Raw genomic sequence first — 17,500 nt, forward strand, 5'->3', positions numbered from 1 at the left:
TGGTGTGCCTGGCTTGGTGTGGGTGCCTTTGATCAAGGGCACGCACACGTGCGCTCGCGCGCGTCCTCCAACGCCCGCGTTGCGAGCCGTTGTGAGCATGTAGATCGGCTATTACCACAATTTCTACCTCTAATAATTGACAATTTGGCCACTGTTTAATTTGTCACTTTAGAGGTAGGCTATTAAAAAAATCCTTAAATTGTCACTTTAGAAATGTGCAGATACCCTCTATACACTTAAACTTATGTTGGCTTGATTACTGCTGAGTGAGAAAAAACATGTTGCACATTAAGTTAATCATCTGGGGACCCCCCAAAATAATTTGGGGACCCCACCTGGGGGTCACGACCCACAGGTTGAGAGCCACTGCTATAGACTAGTGAACACTGGTAGTCCTGAATACAGCAGGCTGTCATTTGGACTTTATGACCAACGTGCCTTGGGTCTCCACCACCTTATAAGGTGCGTCTGTCATCTTGGAGGGTCACACACACACACACACACACACACACACACACACACACACACACACACACACACACACACACACACACACACACACACACACACACACACACACACACACAGAGTGTTACCACATGTCTTTGTTAGGAGATAATAGACGGCACATGGCTTTTAAATCCATGCTTTAGTGTCAACAGTGGTGTTTTAATGTCAGATCAGTGTGTGGATATGTAAGCACTGTCTTATAGCCCTTACATCGTTCTTCTATATCTCTGTCTCCAACCTCCTCTCTCCTCTGCCCTTTCTCGCAATGTTATTCTTGTGTTTCCTTTATCACAGTGCTGGTTTTCAAAGTGGGGTCTGGAGACCCCCAGTGGTCCTTGAGGGGGTTCCAGGGGGTCCCCAGCAAAATGACTTAAAATAGCATCAAATTCAGTTGAACCACTCGCTGGTCAACAAGCTTTGCAATGCGTCCTCCTCAGCTTGTAGATCGATATAATTCTGAAACATTTTGAAAAATGTTGCGTAATCTTGGAACAACATAAATCTTATGGTGGGTCCCTGGCACAAAATATTTTCAACCAGGAGTATGTAACCAAGTACATATCAATTTGAATGTCCAAATTTGAGAACCGCTGTGTTATTGTTCAATTTATTTCTATGGGGCACACGCCCACACAGTATCTACTGTACGCCAACATCCACGCTTGCATGTGCACACACACATGCACACTACGTACATACTGTAGACCCTGTGATTCCTTTGTCCCTATAGCAACAGTGCGGTGCGATAGCAACAGTACAAAACTAGGATTGGTTCATTCAGTTGCATTTGGCTTTATGCTCACACATGGTCACGCATCCCAGAACATCCTAAATGTCTACCAGTGTGGTAGACATGGACAAAAAGTCACAAAGTTCAAAAACACCACATTCTCTTGGGGACACACATTCATGCACGCACTCAGCAAGCAGCTCAGTTGGTTTATACATTTTCTGGATGGTCAGCACTGGTCTAAGTTTCTTGGCCTGACAGACGGTCTGACAGATAGACAGACAGACAGTCAGTCAGTCAATCAACCAACTTATCAGACAAACACCCAATCAGTCAGTAAGCCAGTCAGTCAGTCAGTCAGTATTCAGTCAGTCAGTCGCAGCTTTCGGCAAGACAAGCCACGTCTCATCCAGACGAGAATGCATATAATATCAGACATCTGCCAATATCCTGAAGAGACTAAATGAAAACAGTGCAGTGCATTGTTGGTGGAGTGTTTTGCGTCTGCAGGCCATGGCTGGACCTCTTCTGTACTTGTTTGGACTGGCACTGCAACATGTGGCACTGACGCTGTGCGCACAAGCAAAGAGTCCTGTAGTCAGTCCTTCAGTTTATTAAGGAAACACACAGTCATACTGGCTGGTATTCCAAGGCCTGGGGTCATGAATAAGAGGCCTGTGCATGGCAGTAGAGGCTCTGGCTGGACCTGGAGCTCAGGAGGGCTCTGTGTCGCTGTTTGTTTGTGTCCGTTGGCTGCAGTGACTTTCTCTTTGACTTCAATGTTTGTTAAGAGAGGTGGGACTCGCAGACAAGAGCGAGGTACAGACAGGGTGACTGCATCATGTTTGGGCTTTTTTACTGAATTTCAACACAATTTAATACCTTTTAATACCGCTAATTGCGACCGTCAGGTCGCAGTTACTATCAAAACGTCCACCGGCTGTCAGTCTGTCAGTCACACGTCACACGTCACACTTTTGCCCTTCTCATATCTCCGCCACCTTGCCCCAATCCATGCAAAAATGTGCACACACACTCCTTGGCTGCCAAACCACTACCTAGACCCCCCATTTCTCACATGCCCCTCTTCTAGCGCCACCATGAGGCCGATTCTTGCAAACATATTCTTACAACTTTGCCACCACCACATTACAGCTAAACCCCACATTCTCTGCCCCTACCTAAGCATACATTTGCTACGCACATCCCGCTACACTCAGGAACCAATGCCACTTACAGGCCAATTTGTATATTCATGCAACCTGACGGTCGCTTATCTCCCGATTAGGGAGTCTTACTAGTAATGAAATACAGTATAAGAAAGTGGATATGGAAAATGATACAATACACGCCTGTGCGACCAGGTGGCTTTCAAACTAGGGAATTAGGTGATTTGAGACTGAATTCAAAACTTAAACACCAAACGTAACATAGCTGAGTGGGTAGACGTTTGCCTGTGCCTGTGAATCCCCGCCTTCCGGCTCTTGCGCTCAGCAAAAGCCATCTGAGCAGCCATCCGCTGGCTGAGTCTGTAAAAGCAATGTACCCTCTCCTGGGGCCAATTCTATTCTCCCATTTAACCCTATTTATGACCTTTTAAGTCCTGGGAAAAGCACTCTGACGGTGGTATGATACATCCAACCCACCCACACCCACACGCACAAACACACAAACATGCACACTTCGAGTGGACCTGCGGTGCAACAGGAAGGGGAGTTCCGTTGGCGTGACCGGCCTGGAATGGGGTTAGAAAGGCCAGGAGAATGCCATGCATTGTGTAGGTGTTGAGGCCTCCATGCAGTATATGACCATATCAGAAAAACACACGTGTGCCGTCATCCCTCACGATAACAGAACGCAAAGTGCACCTTTAATTTATCCTAACCAGAGTTACTGTAAATTATACAACAGGTAGTTCTGACCAAGCAACCTGATTGGTTGAAATGGGCTCTAGAGCCGTGCTCGCCAAAGTTTTGTTTCTCTACGTGTTCAGTTTGGGAAAGGTTGTCTATCTGAGCCATCAAAATGGGACTGGATCTTGGCTGAGTAAACAGGGACAGTTCTCTGTCAGACACCATGTATTTCGGAGGGATTGTCATTTTGAAAGCGAAATGCCCCAAACAATATGAATACTCGAGGTTGTGCTTTTCCCTGATTATTGGCACTCTGCTCCACCCCGTTGCCTGACCGCATCACTGTCGTCAGTGTCCTGCCAATAATCACTATAACGCACAGCCGTTTGTGTACTATTGCTTAATTAATAGCTTACAGAATCCTTCCCTAATCTCCTTGTTGTTGTCAACTGTGTTGTGTTGTGTGTGTGTGTGTGTGTGTGTGTGTGTGTGTGTGTGTGTGTGTGTGTGTGTGTGTGTGTGTGTGCGTGTGCGTGTGCGTGTGCAGAGCTCCCACCTGGCTCTGATAGACACTCTGATGATGGCGTACACGGTGGAGATGGTGAGTGTGGAGAGGGTGATGGCCTGCATCAACAGGTACTCCTGCGCTGAACCCTCTCACGGAGACGGACACATCCCTGAGCTGCCCTACGACACAGAGGATGCCGTCACCACCTGGATCAACAAGGTAATAGTAATAATAACTAGAAATGCACTCTGTCGAGGTGCCAACTTGTGCCTTGTTTGCACAAGTAGGCCATGTACTGTATGGCCTACTTCTTCGCCAGCAGAGCGAGCCATGAGGTGCGCTCACCACTGGCATCACCACTGGCGATGGCAGTGACATCACAACTGGCATCACCAGGAATGCTGGTCCCTCATTGGCTGTTAATGATGACGTTGCCAGAAATGCTGGTCCCTGATTGGACTACGGCTTAAACACACACACAGCTACTTACCTACATACCTACCTACCTACCTACATACGCAGCCGAACGCAGTACTGGCATGCTCTGCTGGCGCAAATAATAATACTAATAATAACAACGCCTGAAAATAATAACAAGGCAACTTACAGTAGAGTTCTTCATAGTTGAGCTTCATGGTTCATCGCATTTTATTTTGGGTGTCTAGTGTCCACATACAAAAAAAAAAGTTATTTAAACTTAAATTCTCAGCCTAAAGTAAACAATAATGAACATAAACAACAACGATGTGTGAATAAAATGGTATGGTAGGCGTCAGTAGTGTCTGCACTGCAGTGTATGGATGAGTGAAATGTGGGGGGGGGGGGGGGGGGGGTGTGAATGTACAAATGGAAATAAAGCCAGGAAGTCAGGACCCCAAACAACGGCTGCTGAGACAGCAGTTTCCTCATCTTATACAGGGTTTCCCTAATCACCCCCAGGTGAGGGACAGTGGCCTGACGACCTGCCCCACTCTGCCAATCACTTCCCCTACTGGGGAAAGTGCACGCCCAGACAGGCAGAGAGCGGAGGTCGTCATACTAGCTACAGTATGTGTTGATGTACAGGTACAGAGTGACATAAAGCTCACAGACAGACAGCCTTTTGGGTTTGGCTCAACTAATAGTACAATTTGTAGGGCACTTTCATACTTAGAATAACTGAATATAAAGTGCCATACAAAAATGAAAATATAACATAAAACATTGACAAAGCATACGTATCTGACAGTCTCTAGACTCCCCCACCGTGGGACTGGGGGTTTGAATTCTCCTTGGTGCAGCTTGGCTGTGCTCCCCCTAGGACCAACTGTAGTTGTTTAGCAGTGACGGTAACATGGCATTGGTTCGACCTCCCGTTGGTCCGACCACCTATAACCCTAACCTCAGTAAAACTAACACTGGTGAATATGCTAATCTGTCGACGCTGGTGAATGCTAACCTTGTGAACAAGGGACTTGAATACATGTGGAAAATACATTGAAATCAGATCTGTCAAAAAGAAAGGAAAAAGAAAACAAGAGTTGAAAAAACGCACACCCATGCACACAGACACACTATTGTTTATGGGCAGTTGGGCACTGCTCATAACCATTATTTTCTGAAAATGTTTGAAAATAATGAACACATTTCAACATAAAAGTGATTATGACGATTATGGTGACTATGCCAAAACTAATCATCGCAAACAATTGCGATTAGGCTATTATGTAATAATTGTGACAGTCATATCCCAGAGGAGATTCTGTCATGACAGGGATGAGTACTCTGTACTATAGACATAACTGCAACAATCTAATACGTGGTGGGTCTTTCACACACAATTGTCTTTATTCCCCCCGGACTGACAAGAAATCCTCCATCTGCCCTCCCACAGTTGGGTCAGAGAAATAGCTGTGTGGGACATTTAATCATAACATAGAGCTTATACTGGAAAGAGAAGCACCAAGTCAACCTCTATACTTGATCTCATCTGGTCCGCTGCAACAGGATTTAACGGTTAAACACATGAGGCTTCCTTCACAACCGCAGCAGCTGACGATATTCCCCAAGATGGCATTACTAACAGAGTAAAACCAGTGTTAACTGAATGAAAGTTAATTTAACTCACTCACACACAAATTCCCATTAAAATGCAGTCTGCTACACCTCACTTCTTTTAAATGATTTAGAAGAAGCAGTGGCAAACATTAAGACCGCTTGCCACTACCTTATATTAATCTTCTATTCTTTTAACACCTTAATAGCTATTTTTTATTTAATGTAAAAGTTTTCTTAGGGGCCATGTTTGCCGAGGCGTTGCTTCCCGAAAGGCACTAGCTCGACAGGCGAAAGTTTTTAACCGCTCAGCATGCAGATAAAAATCGCATCTGTGCGGAAGCATCAAACATGACACATAACTCCTGCATAACTCCTTGTATGGGCTGTTCTGTCCGTGACATGAGCTGCGGTGATGTCGGTCTCTGTGTACTTTCTATGACGTTAGTCTTGTGTGACCGCAGCTGTTGGTACTGCATACATATGGACATAGGGACGTACAGTACACTAGGGACATAGGGGTATACACACAAAGTCAAACGTAGGAGCGGTTAGCACCGCTCAAAAACGAAGCGAGCACAAACGTGAACGAGCGAGCACAAAATCGTGGACACAATATCTGATATCCGATGTCAAAGTGAAACGTCTGTGCTTTTGTGTTCTTTAATTCACTTGGTTTTAGTGTCACAGTCATGAGTGTACCCCCCAGAAACAAAACATGCTCCATGTTTGGTTCCCAGCTGAGGCTGTTAACATTCCTCTGTGCAGAAGCACGTGTGCTTCCTGTTCCCTGCTGCAGGCCAAGGCCAGCCGGATACACGCACACACACACACACACACACACACACACACACACACACACACACACACACGCGCGCACACACACGCGCACGCACGCACGCACGCACGCACGCACGCACGCACACACACACACACACATGCGCGCACGCACACACACACACGCACGCACGCACGCACGCACGCACGCACGCACGCACGCACGCACGCACGCACACACACACACACACACACACACACACACACACACACACACACACATACACAATTTTGATATAAACATCCAAATAAAAGTGCGTGCACGTGCTAATTTGAAAACAAAATGGCATGAGAGGCACCCTCTATGTCTGTCTGTCTGTCCGTCTGATACTGTCTCCCTTTCACACACATGCACACACGCACATATGCACACACACACACACACACACACACACACACACACACACACACACACACACACACACACACACACACACACACACACACACACATACACGGGTTGGAACGGCTGCCCCTCTGTACAGCTCCCAGGCATTGCATGCCACGGCCATGCTTGGCTGCACTGTGAGTGTGCACAGTGAAACCCCTGAGTGTTGGTTTAACTCTGAGAGTGTACAAATGGACCCGAATGGAACCAGCACTCAGGCCTGTGCAGTGTGTGTGTGCATCGTCTGGCCAGGCTGTTACATCACCGTTTGCACAGAGCTTTTTGAAGCTGAGGGAAGGAGCCCTTGTAAAAAGGGCTTTTTCCAGGTGGGCTTTTCAAGAAAAAAAAAAAGTTGCTTTCATTTGCTTTTAAAGCTTTTCTTTATGTCGTACTGCAGAAAGCTGTATAGGTTTACACTGGGGTTTTAGTTATCACCAGAAGACATGGCACCACTGTGCTAATAAACCACGGAAATGAAACGCTGCAATCCTTTGATGGACTTTTAATCCATGTTTTTAAAAACAGTTAAGCCCCATTTCAGTCAGCCACTCTAATCACGATAAAAAAGAGACATTTTTGCAATTATATTGAATTTAATTCAATGCAATACCATTGCAAAAATGTCTCTTTCAGAGCCAAATGAGTGCAGCTCTGCTCCCCTGATGATGCTACAGAATAATCTTTGTAAGCATGACACACCCTGAGATCACAAATCCCCCTGAAGCAGAGACGAAATTGGACATGAAAACATTTGAAATCAAAAGATCCACACAGATATCAAAACATGATGACAATCCACATGACTCTGCACAATCGATATGCTGACATGAAGTCACACCCACAGTAGTAGTAGTAGTCGTAGTAGGTTGGAACGCGGGAGTCTATCCCCGTTTCACAATGTGTTTGACCTCTGGGAGATGGGTTGCTGAAGTGGAGTGCAAGTCCTCCCAGTACTTGTACTGCACGACTTGCGGCACCCAAGGTGTGCTATTCATACGCTGAGTTGGTGGTGCCAAGGATCGAGCTCATGACCTTGTGGTCGAGAGCTCCACCGACTGAGCCACCTGGACGCTAATTTACGTTCTGTAGGGTGGAAACGGGATAGAGCGCTCGTTTTTGGTGGAGATGACGGAGGCGCACCGTCTTAGCATTCACCAGCGTCGGCAGGTTAGCTACTCACCAGCGTCGGCAGGTTAGCTACTCACCAGCGTCGGCAGGTTAGCTACTCACCAGCGTCGGCAGGTTAACATTCACCCATGTTAGTTTTACTGAGGTTAGGGTAATACGGTTAGGTTTAGGTTTAGGTGCACCTCTGCGCGGTCCAAGTGACCACAATGGAGCGCTCCCTACCTCCGGTTCAGCCAATCACAAGCTTAAAAAATGTTGGGGGCGTGGTTATCCCGTTTCCACCCTACAGAACATAAACTCGCCACCTGGACACAACTTAACTGGCTTAACTTACGTGTCTGCCTGAACTACCATATACAGTACTACTTCCTATTCTTTGTCAAATAGCCAATCAACAAGCTGTTTTACTAATGAACAGAACTCCTGTCCACCTGTCTAATCTGTCTAAACATATCTCTGTCTCCTTCAATCTCTGATTCTCTCTCCACTGTCCAAGAGGGCGAGCGAGGCACAATCCCTCCATTCATTCATTCCTTCACATTCTGTCCATCAAAGGCTTGTCTGAAACATGACCCCAAGTAAACACCCCTCCCTCCCCTCCCTCCCCCGTGTCTCTCTGCAGGTGAACGAGCACCTCAGGAACATTCTTGTTGAAGAACAAAGGCTCAGAGAGGCTTCCTGTCCGGAGTCCCACAAGGTGAGAGCGCGCAACGGGCACGACGTCATCCACACCAGTGTTTCTCAAACTTTTACATTTCGACGTCTCCCCTTAACTCTCCTACTGCCAGATTATTTATTTATTTATTGGGTCTGGCGCCATCAAAAAGCGGCTTACCTTTGCGACGTTATAGTAGATAGACAGACAGACATTTATTTATTTATTTTTATTTTTTTTGGTTGTGCAATAGTGCACTTTGGTCTGCCAGGCAGCAGAGGGCGGCGTCATGCGAGAATGAATGTGAATTGTCCTGCTATGTGTTGCCGTACATTCAGAGCAGTCACTGGCTACAGAGCCTCCGGGCCAGAGGAAATCAACAAGGAAGTGAATTGTTCTCCGTTGATCTAACGCATAATGGATTTTTTACACCATCACAGCGGAAAATGTGTTTACAGTAAACGGCTCGCGCGACCCCTCATCAGCTTACAGTCATCAGACGAACGAACCGAACGAGCGCCGTATTGGCATCGAGGTTCTGTAAAAAATGGGGCGAGCGTTATCGTTCAAAGCGTGGGGAGAGTTAAAGGAGTCATCCAGACCAAAACACATATAGGGTTAAATCTGCCTTTTATCATACCCCTTCATACCTGCTTTAGTCGATTTCTTTCATAGCTACCCCTGTTGCTAGATTTTGGCTGCCCCTGTTGCTAGATTTCGCGGGCTCTCTAATAACTAACACAGTGGATTGTCCTTAGGCTAGTGCGGTTATTTCTTTAGCTTCAAAGTTCGCGGCGCCCCGTTCGGATCGTTCGCGCCGCGCCGTTCGCGCATCGCTCGGTCGCGCTCAGTCTCGTCTTTGCATTCACTTTGTATGTAATCGCACCACTCAAACCATCCAGGTTTGAACCCAGCTTTAGAGTTACAGACTTGTATCAATTCTGACCCCATTAAAGGATTCCCTGGAATCCACTTTGAGAACCACTGGTCCACACGGCCTGCACACAGTAGCCTACGCTCACACTGCAAAACACCATGCTTGTGTGTGTTACAGTAACCAGTTGAACCCTAGTGTCTGTATGTCTGGTGAAAAATGGCATGTTGACAACGCATCACAACGCGTGTCTGTCTGTGTGTCTGGAGCTATTGTAATCTCGCAAATCGCTGGACCGTTTAGCGCCAAACTTTATATGCCCACTACCTATAGGCCACAGATATATCTCTGACATTTTCTTTTCACATATTCTTCATTGTATATCATCGCTGTCGGGTAGAAACATATCTATAAACGTATCTCCATATTCAGACTTCTTGTGTTTTTGTTTTTGTAAATTAACGCCCTACTTGATCATTCTACAGCGTCACGCATAAGCTTCAAAAGTAGCAGATCCACAAGCTTGAACGCAGCACGAAGCGATGCATTTTGAGCTTGTAGATCCGCTATTTTAACTACTTTTGAATTTTAATTCAGGAAAAACAGTTTTGGACATATGAGGTTCCCACCCGACAGAGGAGACGATATTTAACTTTTATTTCATAATGGAAGTCAATGGGGCTTTGATCTAGTACTTTGCCCAATTCTTTTGTCATGCATTATAGATTATTATTGATATGAAGACGACTGCCATCAAAGATGACATGTCATTCCCGAGAACCACTTGATTTGATTTTTAATTAACACTCACAGCTCTCCAGCGCACGCACGCACGCACGCACGCACGCACGCACGCACGCACGCACGCACGCACGCACGCACGCACGCACGCACGCACGCACACACACACACACACACACACACACACACACACACACACACACAAACACCCTGCGAAGAACAACCAGATGAGCTGTGACTCATACAGTGTAGAGAAATGCTGGCGAGAGAGAGAGAGAGACAGACAGACAGAGAGAGTTCGATGAGAGAGAGAGAGAGAGAGAGATTGAGGAAAGATAGAAATGGAGCAAGTGAATGCGTGACAAAGCAATAATTAGAACAGGAGAGAGAGGGAGGGTGCAGAGAGGATGAAATACATCTGGAGGCAGAGAGAGAGAGAGAGAGAGAGAGAGAGAGAGAGAGAGAGAGGGACATAGAGAAAGAGAGACAGAGAGAGAGAGAGATAAAGAGAGCGAGTGTGGCAGACAGAGAGAGGGTGTGGTGTTTTCATTATGCAGACACAGTGGTTATATAAGGCCTCTGTGACTGAGCTTGACACACTGTGACATTCTGCTGTGGGCTGTCGCCCCCTCTGACTCGCTGGCACATGGAGCTAGAGGCCCCTTATCAGGTCACGACCCCTGATTGGGGTAACGACCCCTGATTAGGGTCACGACCCCTGTTTAGGGTCACGACCCCAGATTAGGATCACATTATGATAAAAGGATTAACCACTCAGCCCCTATTTTTAAATGTGTAAAAATACACAATAAGGCTGGGAAATATATAATAAAATATATCGATATCGAGGTATCAACATGCAAGGTATACATATCGACGAAGACGGCTTGAAATGAGGTATTGGTGTATGTGTCAAATTAATTAACAGACACACTATGCATGCATGTAGCACATGCAAAAAAAGCAGTCCATCTGTAACCAGGTGTGGTTATTTCAATAAAACCTACCTAACCCTTCTACCGGTATGTGTACTGTGCAGTGTGTATGCATGCATAGATATGCTATTCATTATCTGGGTTCGGCAGGCAGTGGACTTAAAGCAGAACAACATTAAAAACTGTATAATGCAATTGTTTTTACTAATATCGTGAGTAATATCGATATCGAGGTATTCAACAACGTTATCGAATATCGAAGATTTTCCTAATATTGCCCAGCCTTAATACACAATACGTGCAATCTACAACTTTCAAATACGATAAATATAAGATAGAATATCATCTCATTCAATCTAACATATAATTTTCGGAATGTCTGAGTGTCTGTCTGTCTGAAACAGCGTTTCTCCTCAGTGGCTGGAGCAATTGATCTGAAATCGCATCACCATTAGCATATGAACACACCTAACATAACTGTGAAGCCCGTTTGTCACTTTCACAAATCATATACTGTATATTAGCATTTTTATGGTGTATCTTATCTATTCTGCATCTAGCATGAGGTATATCTATTCTGCATCTAGCATGAGGCAACATGTTTAACCAGCTGTGTGTGTGTGTGTGTGTGTGTGTGTGTGTGTGTGTGTGTGTGTGTGTATGTGTGTGTGTGTGTGTGTGTGTGTGTGTGTGTGTGTGTGTGTTTGTGTGTGTGTGTGTGTGTGTGTGTGTGTGTGTGTGTGTGTGTGTGTGTGTGTGTGTGTGTGTGTGTGTGTGTGTGTGTGTGTGTGTAGGCGGGGGCGGGGGGGTGGGGGTTGTCTGGCCCTGTCACAGAATGATGTTGTCCAGAAATCATGCAGATCGGTACACAGTATCTCTATAGCCATTAAACGAAACGGGTATTTCTTACATTGATGCTCCTACATATTATCATGCAAGCACCAGTTAAAGTTACTTTCCATCCCTCATATACTGTATGCACAGTGCACATCCCATAACCCACACACTGCACATCATTTCGGAGCTCATATCTTTGAACGGGTAAGGGCTAGTGTCTGTAAATGACTGAAAATGTGAATGCTGTATGTGCGTGCATGCAGGCGCGCGTCGCATACAGTAGTATCAAAGCAAACGTTTTGCCGGGCAGTGCTGGTACACAGTAGGTAAACTTCCTGTAATTCAGTGGCGAGTCTAAAGAGGTGCACATTGATTCAAATTGGATCAAGTGCGTGTGTACTGTAAACACCAGTTATCGGGCAGGCCAGAAGCTGGATAAGAACCTTTAACCAGCGAAGCAGTGTGTAAACCTGTTGACACGCTTTCTGATCATCACACATACCGGTATACAGCTGCTGACTGGCCTGTCTAAACCATTGGTTGTCAAAGTGGTGTCCTTGGGGGGGGGGGTCCCCAGCAATAGTAGTTAACCCATTTATTGAATGCTTTAAAGGGCCTACACCATGCTTTTAAAACTATATTTTTTGTATAAATATATGCTCAAAATTGATTCTTAGACAGGTTTTAACCCTCAACAAACACTCTGACCATTCTTTTTGTTTGTTCTAGCTCTACTATAATGAGGCTCTCCAGCTGCAATACCAAAACGGCCTCTGTTTGCTCAGGGGCGCATCTAGTGGGGTTTTTCCACCCCTCCCCTCCTCTTCACTCCTCCCCGGACCCCACGTTGACAACAAATAATGTTAATATTGGGCCAATACAAAAATAGGATAATGTTGCAGCTCTGATTATAGCCTACTGTAGGCCTATGTTGTATGTTATAGGCCTACTGTCAAATGACACAGGGTGACCGTTGCTAGACCAGACATTACTGAAAGTTAATCTACATTAGGCAATCAACCCCACCTGCATTGTATTTATGTATAAAAAAAAAGTAAAAAAAAAAATGTTTTGAAAAAAAATGTTTGAGAAAAAAAAGAAAAGTTTTTTGAAAAAGAAAAGTTTTTTGAAAAAAAAAAAGTTTTTTGAAAAAAAAGTTTTTTGAAAAAAAAAAGTTTTTGAAAAAAAAAAGTTTTTTGAAAAAAAAGTTTTTGAAAAAAGTTTTTTTTTTTACTCTGAAAAAAAAACGGGAATCCGTGTGACGTCACACGGATCAACTCTCAGAACAGCACTGTTCTGAGAACCCGTGGAAAGCTTTTCATCTCTGTCTTCCCAAAACCAGAGAAAGACACAATGTACAGAAATAGGACTTTGTGAGGATAGAAGGTGCCAGTGGGACCCCAAAAAAAGGTTTTAAAATAGAAAAAGTGAAAATTCATGGTGTAGGTCCTTTAACCAGTGAAAAATAGCAGATATACAAGCTCACAGCGCGGCACCGAGTGCCGCGCTGCGAGCTTGTAGATCTGCTATTTTTGAAAAAGTCATGAAAATGTGTGCAAATCTTTGAATATATGTATATTCAAAGCGAACGTTTGTAACTCAAATTTTGCTTCTGGGTGGTCCCTGGAACTAGATATTTTGAAATGGGGGTCCGTGGCCAAATAAATATCATTTTGGGGGTCCTTCACATGAAAAGGTCTGAGCACCACTGACATAGTAGTCTCTCAAGAACAGACTAACTGAGCTCCAGTTAAGTGAAAAGGACCTTTTCTTTGACGATGGCTGGCCAGATTGCTGACATAGTTTTTTTTCCAAAAATCTTAGAAGGATTCAAAAGACACGGGTCAAAATTCTAATTTTCACGATTTTTCAAAAATAGCAGATCTACAAGCTCGCAGCGCGGCACTCGGTGCCGCGCTGTGAGCTTGTATATCTGCTATTTTTTTTAATATTTAAAGCATAAAATATTGCGTCATAATGTGTTCAGGCCTAAATGGGTTAATCCAAGCGCCTGTTCCTGAGTTATAGCCACAGTGTTAGCTACTGTAGCAGTGTTTACATGCAGGCAGGAAGAGGAAACAGAGAAAACATGAATGACTAGGCCAAATAGCCTACATCAGGGGTTTTCAAAGTGGGTGACGGGGCACCCTGGGGTGCCGTGACGGCAGTCCAGGGGTGCCGCGAGATAATTTGATAATATTTGGAATTTATTTGGACACTTGAAAAAACATTTAGTATCATTTTAAACTTGAAGTACAAAGTTATTTTCAGTCAGTTCTAACCAAAATGGCTATTGTCTCAACGTTTTCCTCGCAACATAATCACTAAAATATCGTCACTGTCGGGTATAAACCTTGTATCTCCAAGTTTTAAATGTGTACGTCTTTTGGTAAAGCAAAGCCCTGCTTCATCATACAAGACTGTCGCACAAAACTAGTGAAAACAGCCGATCTACAAGCACACAACGCCTCGCGATGTGTGCTTGTAGATCTGCTGTTTTCACTAGTTTAGTAAATTTTATAGATGATAAATACTTGAAGAGAAGGCTTACGCACACCCAGTTCCTCTCTAGCAGGTGCGTGGGTAACAAAACATTAGGAGGAGATCTGCCGAATAGACAGACTGACCCGCACACTGCCGCTTGTCCGTTTCAGAGGAATTTATTAATAATGTAGCAACGTTTCGGTCACCAGCTTGAGAAATGTCTGGTGACCGAAACGTTGCTACATTATCAATACATTCTCTGAAACGGACAAGCGGCAGTGTGCGGGTCAGTCTGTCTATTCGGCAGATCTCCTCCTAATAGATGATAAATACAAAACGAACGGTTTTGGACATACAAGGTTTCCACCCGACAACGACGATATGCTATAAATATAAGGTGCTGGGAGTGAAAATTATAATGTAGGGGTGCCTCGGATTAAAACAAATATTTATGGGGTGCCCTGAGAGTTTGGGAACCCCTGGCCTACATAACAATTTGGGGGTACTTCACAATGAAAATGTTTGAGAACCACAGTTCTAACCTTGCCATTGATCAGCAGCAGCTACTGTGAGCCGCGCTGACACTGAACCACGCTGTCATAAAGTCAACTGTTTACACATGGAGGTTGTAAAACGGCTGTTTACTGTATCTTGTGACAAGGGGAGTACTTATTTTTCACAATGGAGGCATCCTTACATTGCTCTTCACAGGGATGTATCATAAAGACCTCACTTTGAAGTATTCAAAAAATAAAAAATATGGAAACTGTATATTTCAGAAATTTTGGAAATTCACAATATATTTTTGTACGTTCCTAGACATTTATTGCGTTCAAAAGTGCAATACTTCAAATGTAAGTGGCATGAAAGATCCCAAATAAATGTACTTAGTTACTGCCCACCATGGGTTTTAACCATGCAACACATTTTTGTCACATTGGGCCCTGCCCAATGGCCTGCTTCTGAAAATGTTCGTTTCATAATGACATGCCCAAAAATAGGGACACCAGGTTGAAACTGGTTAAATGCGGTCTTTATGAATAGAGAGAGACTTTCTTGGTAAGTTGTTGGCTCTGTGTGTGTGTGTGTGTGTGTGTGTGTGTGTGTGTGTGTGTGTGTGTGTGTGTGTGTGTGTGTGTGTGTGTGTGTGTGTGTGTGTGTGCGCGCGTGTGCGTGTGCGTGTGCGTGTGTGTGTGTGTGCCCTTACCCGTTCAAAGATATGAGCTCCAAAATGATGTGCAGTGTGTGGGTTATGGGATGTGCACTGTGCATACAGTATATGAGGGATGGAAAGTAACTTTAACTGGTGCTTGTATGATAATATGTAGGAGCATCAATGTAAGAAATACCCGTTTCGTTTAATGGCTAGATGCAGAATAGATAGTAGATACACCATAAAAATGCTAATATACAGTATATGATTTGTGAAAGTGACAAACGGGCTTCACAGTTATGTTAGGTGTGTTCATATGCTAATGGTGATGCGATTTCAGATCAATTGCTCCAGCCACTGAGGAGAAACGCTGTTTCAGACAGACAGACAGACAGACAGACAGACACTCACTCACTCACTCACTCACTCACTCACTCACTCACTCACTCAGACATTCGCAAAATTATAGTATAGATGTGAATGCTGTATGTGCGTGCATGCAGGCGCGCGTCGCATACAGTAGTATCAAAGCAAACGTTTTGCCGGGCAGTGCTGGTACACAGTAGGTAAACTTCCTGTAATTCAGTGGCGAGTCTAAAGAGGTGCACATTGATTCAAATTGGATCAAGTGCGTGTGTACCGTAAACACCAGTTATCGGGCAGGCCAGAGGCTGGATAAGAACTTTTAACCAGCGAAGCAGTGTGTAAACCTGTTGACACGCTTTCTGATCATCACACATACCGGTATACAGCTGCTGACTGGCCTGTCTAAACCCTTGGTTGTCAAAGTGGTGTCCAAGCTCCTGTTCCTGAGTTATAGCCACAGTGTTAGCTACTGTAGCAGTGTTTACATGCAGGCAGGAAGAGGAAACAGAGAAAACATGAATGACTAGGCCAAATAGCCTACATCAGGGGTTTTCAAAGTGGGTGACGGGGCACCCTGGGGTGCCGTGACGGCAGTCCAGGGGTGCCGCGAGATAATTTGATAATATTTGGAATTTATTTGGACACTTAAAAAAACATTTGTGTCCCAGCACCCCCAGCAGCTAGTCATCTCGGGTACTGTCATTATTCCCTGTAGCCAAAATGATTTTTTTTTTTTTTTGCTCTTTTTTTTTTTATGCCACAACAGCATCTCATAATATCTAGGCTACATTTCACTTAAACGCCAGAGCTTAACTCTGCATGTAAATAAGACTTTTTTTAATTAATGTGAGAGATCGGTACATAATTCTGTTAGTCCTCCCAGTTTATATTAGCTAAAATGCTAACTAGCCAGCCTTTGTTAGCCGTTTGTAGCCAAATGCGGTAATATCGGGACTCCATTACTTAGCGAAGCAACCCACAGTATTTATCCCATTAATTTAATGCCACGTGTGTTCCAAATGAACAATTATTAACCACGTAATGTATGATTTTGTGTATTATTATTTATTATTCTTCCGCCGTTCTTGACTTCCGCTGTTTCTTCTTCTACGCTGGTGAAATGATCCTGGAGCGGCCTGGAGACGTCTGTGACGTATGCTCCGGTGCGGAAGCTTCCTTTGTCACTGAGTTAGCTTAGCATTGAATAGATCAGTGTCGTCCTAAACTATCTAATTCTAACGTTCAGGGTGTTTGTTTTTTTGGACAATAAATTGACAGCCAAGAAAACATGGATGGAATGCAATCGTTCACTCGCCGTCGGAAAGTTGACTTTAGAGTAGACTATTCTGGTTGACTGGCTATGAGTGGCTAACGGCTAACGCTAGCTAGCGTTAGCTAGCGCTAGCTGCAGCGCTAGCTGCAGGCTATAAACAAATAAAACGTGACCCAACTCTATTGTTGCTCTCT

The 17,500-nt window shown here is 44.5% G+C and overlaps 1 protein-coding gene across 1 annotated transcript in view; it reads left to right on the forward strand.

The window, feature by feature from the left end:
- camsap2b (calmodulin regulated spectrin-associated protein family, member 2b) overlaps positions 1-17,500 on the forward strand; it is a gene marked incomplete at both ends in the record, with an annotated part of 72,473 nt that overhangs the window by 17,780 nt on the left and 37,193 nt on the right. Inside the window, 2 exons of the mRNA XM_080725545.1 lie at positions 3,641-3,820; positions 8,611-8,685. Coding sequence (XP_080581671.1) covers positions 3,641-3,820; positions 8,611-8,685 — 255 coding nt within the window. The remainder of the gene's footprint in view (positions 1-3,640; positions 3,821-8,610; positions 8,686-17,500) is intronic.

This window comes from Nannobrachium achirus, assembly GCF_963921795.1.
Source record: "Nannobrachium achirus genome assembly, chromosome: 5".
Classification (NCBI taxonomy): Eukaryota; Metazoa; Chordata; class Actinopteri; order Myctophiformes; family Myctophidae; genus Nannobrachium; species Nannobrachium achirus.